This window comes from Podarcis vaucheri (assembly GCF_965113315.1).
Source record: "Podarcis vaucheri genome assembly, chromosome: Z".
Classification (NCBI taxonomy): domain Eukaryota; kingdom Metazoa; phylum Chordata; class Lepidosauria; order Squamata; family Lacertidae; genus Podarcis; species Podarcis vaucheri.
Genome location: NC_138758.1, coordinates 38385572 through 38401586, shown reverse-complemented (window position 1 = coordinate 38401586; position 16015 = coordinate 38385572). Strand labels below are relative to the sequence as shown.

General features: G+C 45.7%; 1 protein-coding gene across 13 annotated transcripts in view; it reads left to right on the top strand.

Annotated features, from left to right (window-relative positions):
• PRRC2B (proline rich coiled-coil 2B) overlaps positions 1 to 16015 on the top strand; it is a gene marked incomplete at its 3' end in the record, with an annotated part of 70911 nt that overhangs the window by 40258 nt on the left and 14638 nt on the right. For 8 of the 13 annotated variants that reach the window (XM_082208074.1, XM_082208066.1, XM_082208072.1 and 5 more), the window contains exons 18-28: positions 1347 to 1492; positions 2577 to 2718; positions 3817 to 3899; positions 4186 to 4377; positions 4649 to 4843; positions 6682 to 6768; positions 7231 to 7335; positions 8483 to 8675; positions 13767 to 13859; positions 13965 to 14062; positions 15313 to 15440. In XM_082208074.1, the coding sequence (XP_082064200.1) occupies positions 1347 to 1492; positions 2577 to 2718; positions 3817 to 3899; positions 4186 to 4377; positions 4649 to 4843; positions 6682 to 6768; positions 7231 to 7335; positions 8483 to 8675; positions 13767 to 13859; positions 13965 to 14062; positions 15313 to 15440 (1462 nt within the window). The remainder of the gene's footprint in view (positions 1 to 1346; positions 1493 to 2576; positions 2719 to 3816; positions 3900 to 4185; positions 4378 to 4648; positions 4844 to 6681; positions 6769 to 7230; positions 7336 to 8482; positions 8676 to 13766; positions 13860 to 13964; positions 14063 to 15312; positions 15441 to 16015) is intronic. The other 5 variants (XM_082208073.1, XM_082208075.1, XM_082208068.1 and 2 more) reach the window with 3 other exon arrangements.

Genomic DNA, 16015 nt, shown 5'->3' with positions numbered 1-16015 from the left:
TCTTCAGGTGATTGTTCCAAACCACCTGAAGGTGTCTGTGAAGAGAAGATGCAGTTGTTTCTGATTTGTCAAAGATTCAGAGAAGTGCATAATCTGATAGACAGCTCTGTTCCAGTCTGTCGTTCCAATCTGGATATAAATCCAGGACCAGTGCATTAGTTCAGTTCACTTCAAGATGTGGATCAAATAAGTTCCCTCTCCATGCCTAGAAATGGTTGGGTGAGTCATGGCACAGGGCCTTTTCTGTAGGTGTGCCCTTCCTCGGGAAGTTTGTTTGGCTTGCTGTCATGTAGCCCTTGAGTGAATGGTCGATACGGTCATACCTCTTGTTACATTTGCTTCAGGTTAAATTTTTTCAGATTGTGTCCCGCGGCAACCTGGAAGTACTGGAAAGGGTTACTTCCGGGTTTTGTCGCTCGCGCATGCGCAGGAGCTCAAAATGACGTCATACGCATGCGCAGAAGCAGCGAATCACGACGTGCAGACGCGGATTGCATTCTGCTCATGTTGCAAATGGGGCTCCAGAATGGATCCCGTTCGCAACTAGAGGTACCACTGTATGTAGTTTTGCAAGGGTTTGGGATTGTTTTAACATTAACCCTGCTGCAGCAATTGGTTTGCTGCTGCTCTGGTTTCCCCCCCAAACGTGTGGTATTGTTGTGGGTTTTGTGGCAAATGTGTTTTCATCTTCTATTGTAAGCCATCTTGGCTCCTGCAGCTTAAAGGCAGGTTGTGAAGCTTCTTCTAAAGAGAGACATCCTGGAATGGCTGTCCAGACCAGGATGAGTGGCGGGACGAGTTCAAAGAATTGGTGTCCAATGATCTGGGATGGGACCGAGTGGGCTGGGCTGGGCCACATCTGGACCTGGAGAGGATATCAGAATGAGGACCCACCCAGATGCTTCCTGGTGCTTCTATCTTTTTCCCCTTTGTCACTGCGGCCTTCCAGTCGCTCTTGGCAGCAAGTCTGGCTGAAGGGGAAGACCTGAAGATACTTTGGGCTTCAAGCCAGCACTGCCTCCTGTCCGGACACAAAAGACATGAGCACCAGCAAAAACAGCTCAGACCCAGCCCTCTTGGAGGAGTGTCCATTTGCTTGCCCAGTCTAAAGATACTTCTTGCTTGCCACGTTAGAGCAGGAGCCCTTTGGGGGGGTGGATGTTGATGGTTAGAACAACAGCAGAGCTTGGTCCGCCATGCTTTACACCTGCTGCGCTTTGAACCTTAAAGGTTTTGAGCATTGAAGGCTTTGGATGAAACCGCAGCCCCAGTGTCAAGTTCTTAGTCCAGTGAGAACCAGGACAAAGTTGGAAATAAGCTGAAGTTGTCTTTAAACTGACTCTCAGATGGTATCATGGACGGACGGCTTTCAGGCCCTGCTGAAGAGACGGAAGTCGGACCGATTGGGAGCGAAGGCTTCATTGAGGTCCTGACAAAGAAGCAGCGGAGGTTGCTGGAGGAGGAGCGACGGAAAAAAGAGCAAGCAGCCCAGGTGAGCACCTGGGGGCAGGAGTGCCCCCTGAACCTAGGTATCCATTTTTAGCACATCCACACATGCCACATGTAAAGGCAGCTGTCTTAACAAACCAAGGTTTGGGTTTCATATCCTGGCATTATACATTCTAAATCAGGGGTGTGTGGGAACAACTTTTGCCTTCCAGGCATTTTGCAGAACTACAGCTCTCATCAGCTCCAGCAAGTGTGGCCAGTGGCCAAGGGTGATGGGAAGTGCAGCTCAGCAACATCTGGAGGGCCGAAGATTCCCTTCATCTGTTGTAAACCAAACTCTTTTGGGGGCCAGTAGGCACATTTGGAATTGTGAGAGAGTGCCATGGGCACTAGGAGCAAAGTGGCTGGAACAATGTGTCTAATCCTGCCATACAATGCAATGAGGGCATATTAGAGAGAGGAGGGGGTTTCCCAGTACATGAGAAGGCTGCACTGGTGCAGACAGGAACTAAGGAGGACTGAGACCTTTCTCAGGTGCCATAGGAGGTACTTACTGGTAGGCACTCTGGGTCCTTTGGGCACTTCATTGGCAACTCATTTTCTAAACCATCAGAAATGACAGGCAAGGACAACTTTGCCGCCACCACCAATCTTGGAGCAAAAGCTGGACAAAGCTGATCCTGTTCTTTCCCAGGCAAATCCCCATCCCAACCTGGAGACTTTATAGGAGAAAAGGGGCAACCATGTGTGGCCCTCCGGGGTGTTCCATGCAGCCCTTCCAAGGTCCTGCTGCCACTTTTACAGTGGTGTTGTTGCCAAATCTGTGTCAGGCTCCTGCCTTGCCTGAAGATTGTGCTGTAGATTTGACTTCTCTGATGCCACTGCTTGCCAGTGTTCTAACAGATCTAGCCCACCACTGTTTCTTGTTTCCTGCCCCATGATGATGCTGTTGCAGATTAGGGTCTCTGCACAACTGCCTCTCTACACCACCCCCTTGAGTTGGAAGAAAGAGGTTCATACTTTGGCCAGACAAAAATCAATGTTTTCTTGAGATTCTGTCTCTGGGTCAAAGCCTAGTGTTTCCCAGGAGTCCTGACGCCCTTGGGCTTCCCTCGTTTCTCCCACAGGCTCCAGCCAAGGGCCGCGTCCTTCAGTCTCGTATCCCACCTCGCTTTGCCAAGAAACAGAGCAGCATGTGCCTTGAGCAAGGAGATGTTTCGGTTTCTGGAAACAGCCTGGGCACAGAGATCTGGGAGACCAACAGTCCAGGTGAGTCAGGTGTGTCTGGGTCAGGGTGGGGTGGGGGCCACATTCTCTTCCTGGATGTGCCAGTAGTTGGCATGGTCAGATGCAAAGGTGTGGGTGGAGCAATGAATGCAAATTTTGCTTTTGTACAGTAGGCCAGTTTGTACACATGCGCTCTCTCTCTCTCTCTCTCTCTCTCTCTCTCTCTCCCACACACCCACACACCCTCCCTCTGTCCTCCATCCTGGCAAGCAAGAGGCATTGCCAGAGTTCAAGGACACGGTCCAGGCAGGGAGAAACGCACAAGGAGGATATGAAGTAGGACTGCTCAGGCACGTGGCCTGGGAAGAGTCCCAAGGGCCAGATAGAGAAGGCTGCATTTGGCCCCAGACCTGAGATTCACCATCCCTGTCTGGAGGCACTTGTGAGTTACTCAATTTCCAGCAAACCCTGTAAACAACACTACCCTCTCTAGATTTTCTGGAAATGCATCAGATCCCAGGCAATCTCTGAAATGGAGCAGGGTAGGGAGAGAGAAATGGGGATGGTAGAAAGAGACGGAAAGGGGTGGTCCTGCTCACTTTTGGCTGTGAGCCTGCCAAACACTAGTATACCCAGCACCTGGCAGATTACTGCTAAGGGAATGCAGCCACCCCTTCATCTATGAATGAAACTCAAAAGAAAACTCCTCTAAACATAAGATGGAGGTAGGGCCATAGCTCAGTGGTAGAGCATCTGCTTTCCACGCAGAAGGTTCCAGGTTCTGTCTCCCATGGCATCTCCAGGTAGGGATGAAAGAAAGCCCTGCTTGAAATCCTGGAGAGACGCTCCTAGCCAGTGTAGGCAGCACTGAACCAGATGGATCAACAGTCTGAATCGATATAAGCCAGCTTCTTACGTTCCCATGCACAAAAGGTATCAGGTAAAACCAAATCCAGACTGCTGAAGCCCATCCGTTCCATACGATTAAAAGCCAGAGGATAGGATTTCCCCTTACTGTTTGAGTTTTATTCTGCTTCCCCAACATACATGTTTGAGAAAAGGCGACATATGTAACATGAGAAGCAGCCCGGGAGGCCTCTCTGAAGCATCTTAACCCCCATTTATCTGCTCTTGCCACAGCACTCTCCGTTCAATCATCTGGCACGGATTCCTGGAGCAAACCTGTCAATGCCTTTACCAGTAACGAATCCAGCTCCACTGAGGTAAGTGCACCCAAGCCTTTCCTCTGTAAAGAGTGGAAGGGAGGGCGGGTGTCCAGTCCTGCCATCCAATGAAATGTAGGTTTGTAAAGAGGTGGGGATGCCTAGTGTAATAGAAGCTGAGCTGGTGTGGTCAGGAATTGAGCACGAAGAGCAACCGCTGTTGTACACTGTGGATATGGCGATGACTTTGACAAAGAGGCGTTAATTTTGGCGGTGGCCTCACGTTTCTTACGACTTGTAGCGGTATTGCTGGGAGGGGTTTTAACACTTTCCACGCTTTGCGCAGCAGGGATTTAAAGGCAGCCAGGGGGATAGTGGCATTGACCTGAGCGCTGAGTCGCGGGAATCCTCCGCCACTTCTTCCCAGCGCAGCTCTCCATATGGCACTCTCAAGCCTGAAGAGATGAGTGGAGGTGGCCTGGTGGACCCCAAAACGGACTGCCAGAAAGAGCAAGCGCCAAAGCAGTCAGATAAAAAGGTAACATAGCTTAACTGCCACTGGCACCAGATGTGCTGTCTAGCATCTGGATCCAGCTGCTGGAAGTCAAGGGTGGTCTGGTTTTATCAGGCACATTCTGGAAACGGGGCTCGATAGGGCTGGAAGTCGTCTAGCTCAGTGTTGTCAACATTGGTTGGCAGCGGCTCTCCTGGGTTTAAGGCAGGGGACATTCTGAGCCTGACCTGGAGATGCTGGGAGCTGAATTTCCTTTCTCCCTTTAAATCAGAGCCTCTCTTGTTTCCCTGCTAAGGATTCAGAGCAAAGCCTGGGTCAGAGTAAGGACCACAAGCCGGGCCCAATTGGCAATGAGCGCTCCCTGAAAAACCGGAAAGGCTCTGAAGGAGCGGAACGCCTTGAAGGCAGCGTCCCCCCGGTCAATGGGGTGGAGATCCACGTGGATTCGGTCCTTCCTGTGCCTCCCATTGAATTTGGAGTAAACCCTAAAGTAAGGATTGCTTTTGCTTGTTCTTTTTCCGCCTGTTATGGTTTTGTGGGCTTAGGCCCCAAATAACTGAAGGACCGCCTTGATCCCTACCAACCTTCTTGGGTGTTAGCATCTGTTTGGGCAGGTGTGTATATGTGCTCTCTCAGGCCACAGTCATGACATGCATTTAAAGCAGTATGATGCCACTTTAAACAGTCATGGCTTCCCCCAGAGGTGTAGATTGTTCAGGGTGACCAGAATTGTTAGGATGCCCCTATTCCCACCACAAAGTTGCCATTCCCAGGGTGGTTTAATAGTCAAATCCTCTTCCCAGAGAACTCTGTGAGTAGGGGTAGTCTGTGCATGAGACGCCTTTTGAAGCTAGCCTCCTGTGTAAGTAATTCTGCTATTCGCTTAGAACTTAAGACCCCCTCCTTAGAGATCCTGATGTGGAGACATGCTTTTAATTACTGGCTGTCCCTTTGGCATAAATTGCCCAAATACCATCTTATTCAGTGTCTTTGGAGAGATGAATTTACCAGCCCATGGGCAACAAAAATCCATTCCAAACTGTTGACATATGGAATCTCTCCTTCCGATATACTAAATTTAGATCTAATTACAGCAAAAAAGGTCATCAAACAAAGATTGGAGGAGGTTGATTTGCAACAAAATCTTACTACAGGTGGAGGTACATGTTCCCTGATAAACCAGGGCATTACATTTATGCCCCAGATACCTCGATATTTCTCTACCTTATCGGTTGCGTCACATAGATTCGCTTTTGTTAGAGCCAGATTTAATGTGTTCCCCTCAAATGTGCTGAACAATAGATTTTCTAATGGTAAAACCTCTGTTTTATGCGCATGTGACAACAAATCAATAGAATCCCTTCATCATATCTTGTTTAATTGTCCACCACAGAGTTGCCATTCCCAGGGTGGTTTAATAGTCAAATCCTCTTCCCAGGGAACTCTGTGAGTAGGGGTAGTCTGTGCATGAGATGAGGTGAAACCATTTACCTCAAGCAGTGGATCCAGCCCCCATTGTTGCACCGCTGCCAGCTCCTCTGGGGCTTCCTGTGCCACTAACACAACAACAATGCCCTAACCACTGCCCCATCTATATCCTCACTGCTTCTGCTGCATTGTGGCAGCAGCGTGGGTGTTGCCAAAGATACAACTCCGGTGATGGGGCTAGTGACGGTAGTAGCGGGAGGGTGGGGCCAGAGTGGGGACCCAGACCTGCGGGGGGAGGCATTAGGGCATTTTGCCTACAGTGGCAACAGGTCTCAGGCAGACCGTATCTGAAAGGTGAATAAAGCAACTCCTAACAACACTCAACAGACTACACTTCCCAGGATTCTCTGGGGGAAGCCATGACAGCTAAAGTGGTATCCCAGTGCTTTAAATGTATATTGCAGGTGGGGCCTAAGTTTCAATACGGGCCCAAATCTCATTCTCACTCCCCCACCCCTTTCCCAGTGATAGGAGCTAATTTCCCTACTTCTTTCAACCCTTCATTTCTATGGGGAAAAGTTAAAGGAGGCACTGGAGGCTCTGCTAGGTTAGGGGGCTAACCTTGTCCCCTGTTAATCCTGACCATTAAAGTATCAAGCCAGCTGCCCCCTGTGTCATTCCTTCCCTGTCCTTCACATAGCCTCACCTTAGGGGGTTTGCATCTAGATTGGGCTGGGGAACCACAGCATTCCAGATGTCGTTGGACTACATTTCCAATTATCCCCTGATCCTTGGCCATGCTGGCTGGGAACCTGATGGGAGTTCAGCAACCATAAAAGGACTGTAAGTTTTGCACTAAAAAGTTGAGTACAGGATTATGTAGAAATTGCCTCTTTGCAGGATTCAGACTTCAGCCTACCCCCAGGACCGGCCTCCAGTACTGCAGCTAACTCGGTCACAAAGCTTCAGGACGCCCTGGCCAGCAATGTAAGTAGACCCGCCTTTTGCATTCCTTCCTATTGGCTTCCAGTCTGCCTATCAACCTGCCCAGGTGAGAAGATCATCTGCTGATGCCCTTCTTCAGATCCTGAAGGAGGCTGCTGCCATTGGAGGTGGATGATGACGAAGGAGGGGTCTTTTTGAACTACAGTACCCTCCTTTTGGAACTTCATCCCCAAAGAGGCCCTCCCAGCATCTATTTTGCAATCTTTTGTCACTAATTAAACCTCTTAATTATTCGCTCCAGTCCTTTAGTGATTGTAGAGCTCAAGTCTTATTTTTTTAATTAGTGTCTCATGGGATTTTTTTTGGTTTCTTTACGCTGATTGTATTTTATATCTCTAATGAAGCTTTTGTTGGCCCTGACTTCTTTTTTAAATAAGAAGATTGGTATGCAGTTTCTCCAGAATAAAAACAGAACCTGTTGTCTCTGTGTTTGTGTCTCTGCAGGCTGGGCTCACACAAACCCTCCCTGTGCTCCGAAGAGACCACCACCTTCCGCGGTGCATCGGCCTGAATCCCATGTCTTTCCCCACGACTGACCTCACTCTTAAAGTAAACATTGGGTTTAACGGGAGTGGGGCAGATAAGGGTACTTGCCACAGGGGCAGCTTAGAAAGAAACAACAGCCTTTCACATCCAGCAAGGGCGGGGAATTGTTTTCTAAGCCCACGGACCTCGGGAGCACGTAGTTAAACTATGGAATTCACATCCCATGAGAGATCTAGTGATGGTTCCCCATTTTAGATGGTTTTAAAACGGGTGGGGGAGAGAAGTTTATGAAGGAGAATTAGGCTGTCAGTAGTCAAGGTGGCAGTGTAGTTCATCCAGTATTGGAGGTGAGGTCAGCTTCTGAATACCAGTTGCAGGGGAAAGACCAGTGGAGCAACTACTGTTGTGCTTGTGAGCTCCTCCGAGGCATCTGATTGGTCGTTGTGGGATCTGGATGCTAGACATAATGGGTCTTGGCTCTGATCTATCAGGGCTCTTACCTACTTTTCCTTTGATCTATAAGGAAAGGTGTGCGTATTTTAATGAAAGTTGGAATTCAAGAAAGGGACTTCCAGTATTACACTTGGGGAGGTGGTGTGGGCTTCAGCACGGGAAGCTGTCTTACGTTGAGCTAGACCATTGGTCCGTCTACCTCAGCATTGTCTACACCAGTGATGGCCAAACTTGGCCCACCAGCTGTTTTGGGACTACAATTTCCATCATCCCTGACCACAGGTCCTGTTAGCTAGGGATGATGGGAGTTGTAGTCCAAAAACAGCTGAAGGGCCAAGTTGGACCATCACTGGTCTACACTAACTGGTGGCAGCTATTGGGTCTTAAGCATGGTCTTCCTAAGCCATACCTTGGATCAATCTAGTAATAGCCAGTGTTAATCTTGCTCCTGAGTAGACCTGTTGGAACTGAGAGAAGTTACTATCTTAGGCCCATTCATTTCAGCGGATCTGAGTAGAACTTAGTAACAACTCAGGATCTTCTAAATGCAGAGCACCTGCTGTTTCACGAAGCTTTCACACCTCATGAACAAGGACCCCCCCCCATTCTTTTCCTAGTTGCAAACCCTGGCTATGGCTCCCTGGGGAACATTTTCTTTCTTGTTTTTAGAAGGGCTGTGGGGTTCAGTGGCTATGCACCTGCTTTGCACCTGAAATGTCTTTGGTTGTTCTCAGTCTTGTCCTCTCTGCCCTTGCAGATGGAATCAGCCCGCAAAGCTTGGGAAAACTCCCCCAGTCTCCCGGAACAGAGCTCTCCTGGGGGTGCAGGCTCCGGCATCCAACCTCCTGCTAGTGTTGGGGCTTCCAACGGTGTGAGCTACAGCTCCTTTGGTGGCGTTTCTGTACCGCCAATGCCTGTGGCATCCGTGGCACCGTCTGCTTCGATCCCAGGTACACCGTTTGCTCTCCTTCCTCTCTGTTTGCCTGCTGGTCCCCTGCTTTTCCTTCCCTTCTAGAGGTGAAATAAAACGGGTCGTTGTTGACAGTTGTACCAGGTGTACTTACAAGTGACCTTAGCTTCTCACACAATGGTGCCTGCATATCCACAGAGGGACCCCTTCTCTTGGTCATGAAATGGTGAGGGTGGTTAACTTTTCAAAGAAGAAAAGTACATGGAGCTGGAGAAAGAGAGATGCTGTTTCCCACTTCATCTTTCATCTCCATGAGCTTCTCAAGGCTCAGATTAATTCTGTTGGATATGACTTGTACCCATTTGTATAGCAAAGTGTGGTGGAGAGCTGGCATTGTGTGTGTTTTCCCAGAAAAGCAAGGCATTCTGGGAGATCCCTTCTTGCATGCCCTCAGTCTCTGTGATGTTTTGCAATGGATCCTACTGAACCCTTTGCTGTATGAGCAAAGGGCATTTGAAGAGATCCTGTGGCTGAGAGACTCGAATCTTGTCTGTCACTGGACCAGCTTGTTTCTGCTACTATGCTGGGGATTATTTTAGGCAGAATTCATCTTCTCTTGAAAGATTTAAATTCTAATAAGGTTTTCCCACAATACAGTAAAATTACAGCTCTGAAAAAATAGAAAGAAGAAAACCAGGGGAAAAGAAAGGAACAATAGAAATAAAGAGAGGAAAGAGAAAAAGAGAGATAAAATAAGAAAGGAAAATAAAAGAAACATTAGCAAAAATAAAATAAAATACCGAAGAACTTCCAATTTTTCACCTGCCGTTTACATAATAGAATAAAATATGACTATTTAAAACTTTCAATCCATGCAAACATCCATCTTCTCTACTTTGCGCTAAATAGTATTTCTTTTAAGTTAAGGTGTCTCAGAATCATTTGTTTCCTTTTCCCATGAAAAGTCCCAAGATATTTCCTAATTATTATTATTAATAAATGCTAACCATATTTTTTCTTTTAATTTTACCTCTATTAATTCCCACCACAGTTACTTCATATTGAATAACAATAATTTTTTTCATCCATTTCCATATTAAAGACTCCACTGTGATCACACATTGGGCCAATATTCCACTTTTGTTCCTCATTATATATCCTCTTGTTCATGTCCAGATCCATATGTTCAGTTGCATTCCCTGTTGTATTCCATTTCTTGTTGTATTTATGGTGGTATCCCGATCTCCTCCTCAAAGGCCTTCCACTTAATTTGTTTCAAATCTTTTCCCAGAGGTAGTAGCATAGCTGTTATCACAACATTCTCTGAATTTGCTCCAAATTGTGTGCAGAGTACTTTCTCTCTGCTAAAACTAAAAAAAATACCAGGACTGAAGTCCCAAAGCTTTTCCCTCTCTCCACTCCATCAATACCATATCCAAATAATTCTCCAAATCATTTGTGACTTTTATCTTTTACTTTCCCCAAAAATCCTTGTATGGAGGTCATTTCCTATTCCACACGATTATCCATTTGATTATTTATTGATCCAGTTCTGCCAACTTTTCATCAATTTGTTCTGTGGCCTCTGCATATTTCTCATATCCATTTTCTACCTCATATTCCTCTAGCTTATTTTTTTCCTTCATCATCTGGCTCATTTCCTTCATCAAATATTGAGCTGATCATTGTTAATTGTTCAGCCATCAATTGGCTGAACAAAACCAACAATCACTGGTTGAGCCCTATTGAATGCTTTTAATGTTTCTGGTTATTAATGGCCATTCAATCCACCTAAATATATCCTCCTACAAACTACAATCTTGGGCTTCTCTGACTGTTATCTCAAAACAAAATCTTTTTCTCACAGCTAATGATAATTACTCTACTTTCATTTTCTTGAGTTCTTTAGTGCCAGGCCGGGGGTGGGGTGGGGAGATACCGGAATTTCTATAGTCTTGTTTTAATCTTTCTTGTCCACCGCATATCAAGCTTTCCACTTTGCTTTAGACACTTAAACAGTTAATTTCCTTTCAGTTTTTCCAAAAACAGAAGGTGGTATTCAAAGATTTTTAGATTATAGGTTTTCCCCAGCGGATGGAGGAGGGATCTCTCATTACAGTTCCCTTGTCCCAAACATTTTTTAAAGGGTTTTAAAAAGAGGGTGCAATTCTGTTACCTGTTTTCAATTGAATGTGTGGAGTTTGGGGATGATGGTATTCTCTCCCTTCCAGCTCCCATCTGAGCTTGCGAGGCATAGAGAAACTGCTTTGATCCAGATGTCCTGAGGTTAACTTTCTTTGATGACCATATCTCCTGAATGATTAATAGTGCCAGACTATCTGTCTGGCTATTATCTATCACCAAGTAATTATCTTCTGTCAGCCAGAGCTAGCAGAACGATCTCTGAATCACCATGCCTCTCTCCCAGAAACCAGGATTTTAATTTTATTAATACTTCAGAGCACACCTATCTATAGACATACCATACCTGAGCCATATCCACCTAAGGAAGAGAGTGTCACCTAACTCAGTGTCTTTCTCTATCAACCACGCCCACTCTCCCCTAGAATTATTCTTTAAGAATTTGCTTTGATTCAGTTGCCCTGAATCAGTAGCCATTTACTAGGGATGCTTATTCAGAGCTTGAAATGACTGTTTACTTGCATTCACATGATGCATGAGCTTCATTTGCATCTTAAAAAACAAAAAGATCTTAGTTCATGAAATGGGAAATTGGGTTCTTAGTGTCAGTATATATAGTATGCAGTGTTGAGTTGATGGATTAGTCTAAACTATACCTTTTCCAAATATTTTTATTGAGCTTTTTTTAAAAAAAGAGATTAGTTGTCACAATTGTCAATAAAGAAATAAAGAATGCAGCTATGTGATTTATCAAGTTGAAAATAAAACATATGTGTGGTCTATAATTACTAAGATAGTTCCATGTTCAGATAGTTAGATAGACAGATAGAGATACAGTGGTACCTCGGGTTACATACGCTTCAGGTTACATATGCTTCAGGTTGCAGACTCCCCTAACCCAGAAATAGTACCTCGGGTTAAGAACTTTGCTTCAGGATGAGAACAGAAATCGTGTGGCGGCAGCAGGAGGCCCCATTAGCTGAAGTGGTGTTTCAGGTTAAGAACAGTTTCAGGTTAAGAATGGACCTCCGGAACAAATTAAGTACGTAACCAGAGGTACCACTGTATAAAAAGTAACCTTGAACTCAATCCAGACACTCACAGAGACTTGCAAAACCTCTTCCAGTGTTGTCATTTGAGGCCCCAGTGCCCTTGGTAGCATGAGGCACTGGTTTACTAGCTTGAGCTGGTTTGCTTCCTGCAGCCTTTCCTAGACAGGGATGACCTGGTCACAGTGATCTATGCTCCAATAACCTCCTGGTTGGATTACTGTAATGAAATCTATGTGTGTCTGCTGTTGAAGACAAGATGGAAGGTGCAGGAAGTGCAGGATTTGATTCAACCACATGAATTCATATCACATCACTTTTGAAAAAACAGCATTGGCTGCCTCTTCGCTTTTGATCCCAGTGCATGATGCTGTCGTTTACCTATTAACATTGCATGTATCTTGGAACCCAAATACATGAAATAGCATATCTTCCAAATAAGCCTGCCCTGTCTTAAGATGGTCAGTTGAGTAGCCTTAAGGTGCCTTAATGTTGTCTGTTTTCTGAGTACCTTCCCTTGGGGAAGTGTGTTATGTCGCTGCAAAGGAAACAGCCGTTTTTGTGGAGGCGGCCTCAAGTTTAGCGTGTCCTCTCCAGTGAGCTACGACTGCTACCACATTGCCATCAGTTCAGTCCCAGGTTACAATATTTATTTTAAATTATTATTTTCCTAGGCATTTTAAGTTAATGTTACTTACTCTGCTTTATAGTTTTAAAAGTTTTTAGCCGCCTCTTATTTTGTTACCGTATTTTGTTTTATTTTGTTTATTACATTTATATCCCACATTTCCTCCAGCGGGCTCCTCTTCATTTTATCCCTGCAACTACCCTGTGAGGTAGGTTAAGCTGAGAGGCAATGGCTGGTCAAAGGTCACCCTGTGAGCTTCATGGCTGAATAGGGGATTTGAACTCTGGTCTCCCATGTCTAAGACACTAACCACTACACCACACTAGATGTTTGGGTATTAACAGATGTCCTTGTTTTGCCTCATGTTATCCCCTTCCCCTACTATTTCCAACCCATCTGGTTGTGGGTTGTGTCTATTTCAATAAGATGTAAACAGATTTTGTATTGGTCATATATATGTATTGGTCATATCTATATCTAAATCCTTTTATCATATATATGTTCAAATAGCATACTTCAGGTTGCATTCAATACTAGTCCTCAGACCAGACCCATTGAAATTAACAGACCTAAAATAGCCCCCTTCTGCACTGTACATTTGCATCACTATTTATACCACTTTGAACTGTCAATGGCTTTCCCTAAGGAATGCTGGGAATTGTAGTTTGTTATTAGGAGACCCCTGTTCCTTTCTCAGAGTTGCAGTTCCCAGAGTGGTTTAACAGTCAGTCCCTCTTCTCAGGGAACTCTGGGAATTGTAGCTTTATCAGTGGAATAGGGGTGTTCTTACAACTCTCAGCACCCTTAACAAACCACAGTTTGAGGGTTCTTTGGGGAAACCATAACTTATCAAAGTGGTATCTTAAATGTACTGAGCAGATGGGGTCTCCGTTAGTCATTTCCATTAATTTCAGTGAGCCTGCTTTGAGCAAGACCACAAGGAGGATACAACCCATTCCAACTACGTCATGATTTCTAGTAATACTTTGCTATGGGTTGTGTGCTACTTGGAACAGATCTATTGAAATCAATAAGACTAAATGGGTTATGTCCATTCATTACAGTGGGTCTGCCCTGAGTAGGACCGGCATCAGATTTGCAACCCTTTGAGATCCGTAATGTGGGAGTGTGTCTGGTGAAAGGAAATGCTATTTGCTTGTATTCCCTGAAAGCTTTTTATCCAGTCATATGAAGGGCAGTCTAGGAATACTCAAAACAGGTGGGAAAGAGAGGACAGATGTGTGTGCCCTTTTCGTAGGTCACTTTCCCTCTTCTTTTCCTGCCCCATTAACCTGCCTCCCTTTGCATTTAGGACCGTTATGGCAAAGGAGTGCAGAAGTAGGATTCTGGAGTTCAGTATGGGGTGGGACCCCTGTATCTTTGATGGCCGGGTGGAAGGGAGATGGTGAGCAGAAACGCCTTCTTCTACCCACTTCCCCGCCTCTCCGGAGTGAATGGGATTAACTGTTTGCCATTTCCCCCCCTCTTTCCGAAAAAAATATGATTCTAGGTAACCACATCCCACCCCTGTATCTAGATGGACACGTCTTTGCCAGCCAGCCACGTCTCGTCCCCCAGACTATACCCCAACAGCAGAGCTACCAGCAGGCAAGTCAACTGGGTCTGTGCAGATATGTTATCCAGGAATGTTGTTATTATTTTATTTATTATGACTGGGCCTGTGCATATGTATTATTAAAGGAAGTTGTTCTTATTGCTGCGTTTGTGCAAATGTGTTATCAAGGAGTGTTATTATCTTCATAATCATCACCATCTAAGGCATTGATCTTTGACTGGTGGGTTGAGATCCACCTCGGGGCTGTTGTCTTTTCTGTGGTAGGTCATGGCAGCTGCACCACGGCTGAACAAATATATAGGGGCAGGAGATTAAGAAACAGGTCCTCAGATACATTTTTGGGTTAAAGGTGGATCCTGGACCTGGAAAAGTTGATGGCTGATTCTAAGGAGTTTTAACCAATGTAGCACTGAGTTAAATCCTCTTAGCGGTATATGTGTTTCCACTGGCAAAAATGTTTTGAACCAGTGGTGGAACATTGCTGTGCAAGAGAATGCATCCAAGCAGGTTGCTGGTGACTTAGTTGCACAAAACATTGCACAGCCTGTTCCCTGGCAAGTTTCTGCTGTTGCAGCTCTTGCGTTGTATTTCTCTTCTGCTTAACATTAAAGCTCGCCCGTCCACTGGCAGACAGAGAGTGTTGCATACGGCCCTGGGTTTTTACCCTGCCCTTCCTCCAAAATGAGTCCAGAACAGCAAACAGCAAGACAAGGTGCAAAAACAAAAAGGAATAAAAACATTTGACAATCTTGCATGATGACAGAGCTGCCAGTCAGATTTGGGGGCTCGTCTCAAAACACTGAGATGGTGCTGGTGAATGTTGATAGCTACAGTGGCAGCCTCCCCTACCATCTGCCTAAAAGTGAAGAAATAGATATACCTCTTTTTAGACTTTTGCAGAATTCTATGTGGGATTGGCAGTGCTCGCATGTGAAAGTTGGCATTTATCAGATTTAGAGTGTTAGCTTTGCTGCATGCACCTAGCTGTAGCTCATTCTTTGCCTGTTGTTGCCAAAATCAGAGAGTTTTGAGTGCTTTTGAATAATTCCAACTGCCTGCCAAGAGACTTGAAGCCATGAATTCCATCACCTGATGAGTATTTGCCAGCAAATAATAGAGAGGAGGGAACCCAAAGAGGGAGAGGGATATGAAGTCAAGAGCAGCAGGTTTTCATGGAGGCAGAAATGGTAGTCTGCGCCACAAGATGCTTCCCTTCCCTTTTGGTCCAGGAAGCTTGCTGCCTTGATCTCACCTTCTTGTTGTTTTTTCATACTCTTTGTAGGCTGCAGCTGCTCAGCAGATCCCCCTCTCTCTTCACACGTCCTTGCAAGCCCAGGCTCAACTCAGTCTGAGAGGTGGCCTTCCTGTTTCACAGTCCCAGGAGATCTATAGCTCAATCCAGCCCTTCAGGTAATGGGATCCCAAGCAAGTGCCTCCTTCCTCCCCTCTCTCCCCCCCACCCCAGTCGGCTAGGGCTCTATCGACTTCTTCAGAGAATGAAATGCTGCTTCTGGGGGGGACCCCCACCCCGTTTCACATAAGAAAGGGAAATTAGCAGTAGGTTTTCTTAGAAGTGGAAGCTGAATGGAAATTATATAAATGTTTGATGATTGATTGTTTGGACCCACTGAAATGAGTGGGCATAAGTCACGACTTAATTTCAGTAGGTCTACTCTGGGTGGGACTACCATTGACTACAACCCTACATCTGGGGTCCCCAGACTGGTACCCTTAAACTACTACCTGCTTGGCCCCTCTGTTCTGATCAACCCATTTTTAAAAACAACAACATTTGTTTGGGGTTTTTTTATGGGGGGGACAGGCATTCCCCGCTTTTTTGGTCTCTGTTATTTATTTTGAGTGTGTAGATAGGATGCTTGTTTATGTTGGTGGTGGTTGTGTGTGTGTGTGTGTGTGTGAGAGAGAGAGAGAGAGAGAGAGAGAGAGAGAGAGAGAGAAGGTTCTTAGAATTACCTGTTTTCCCT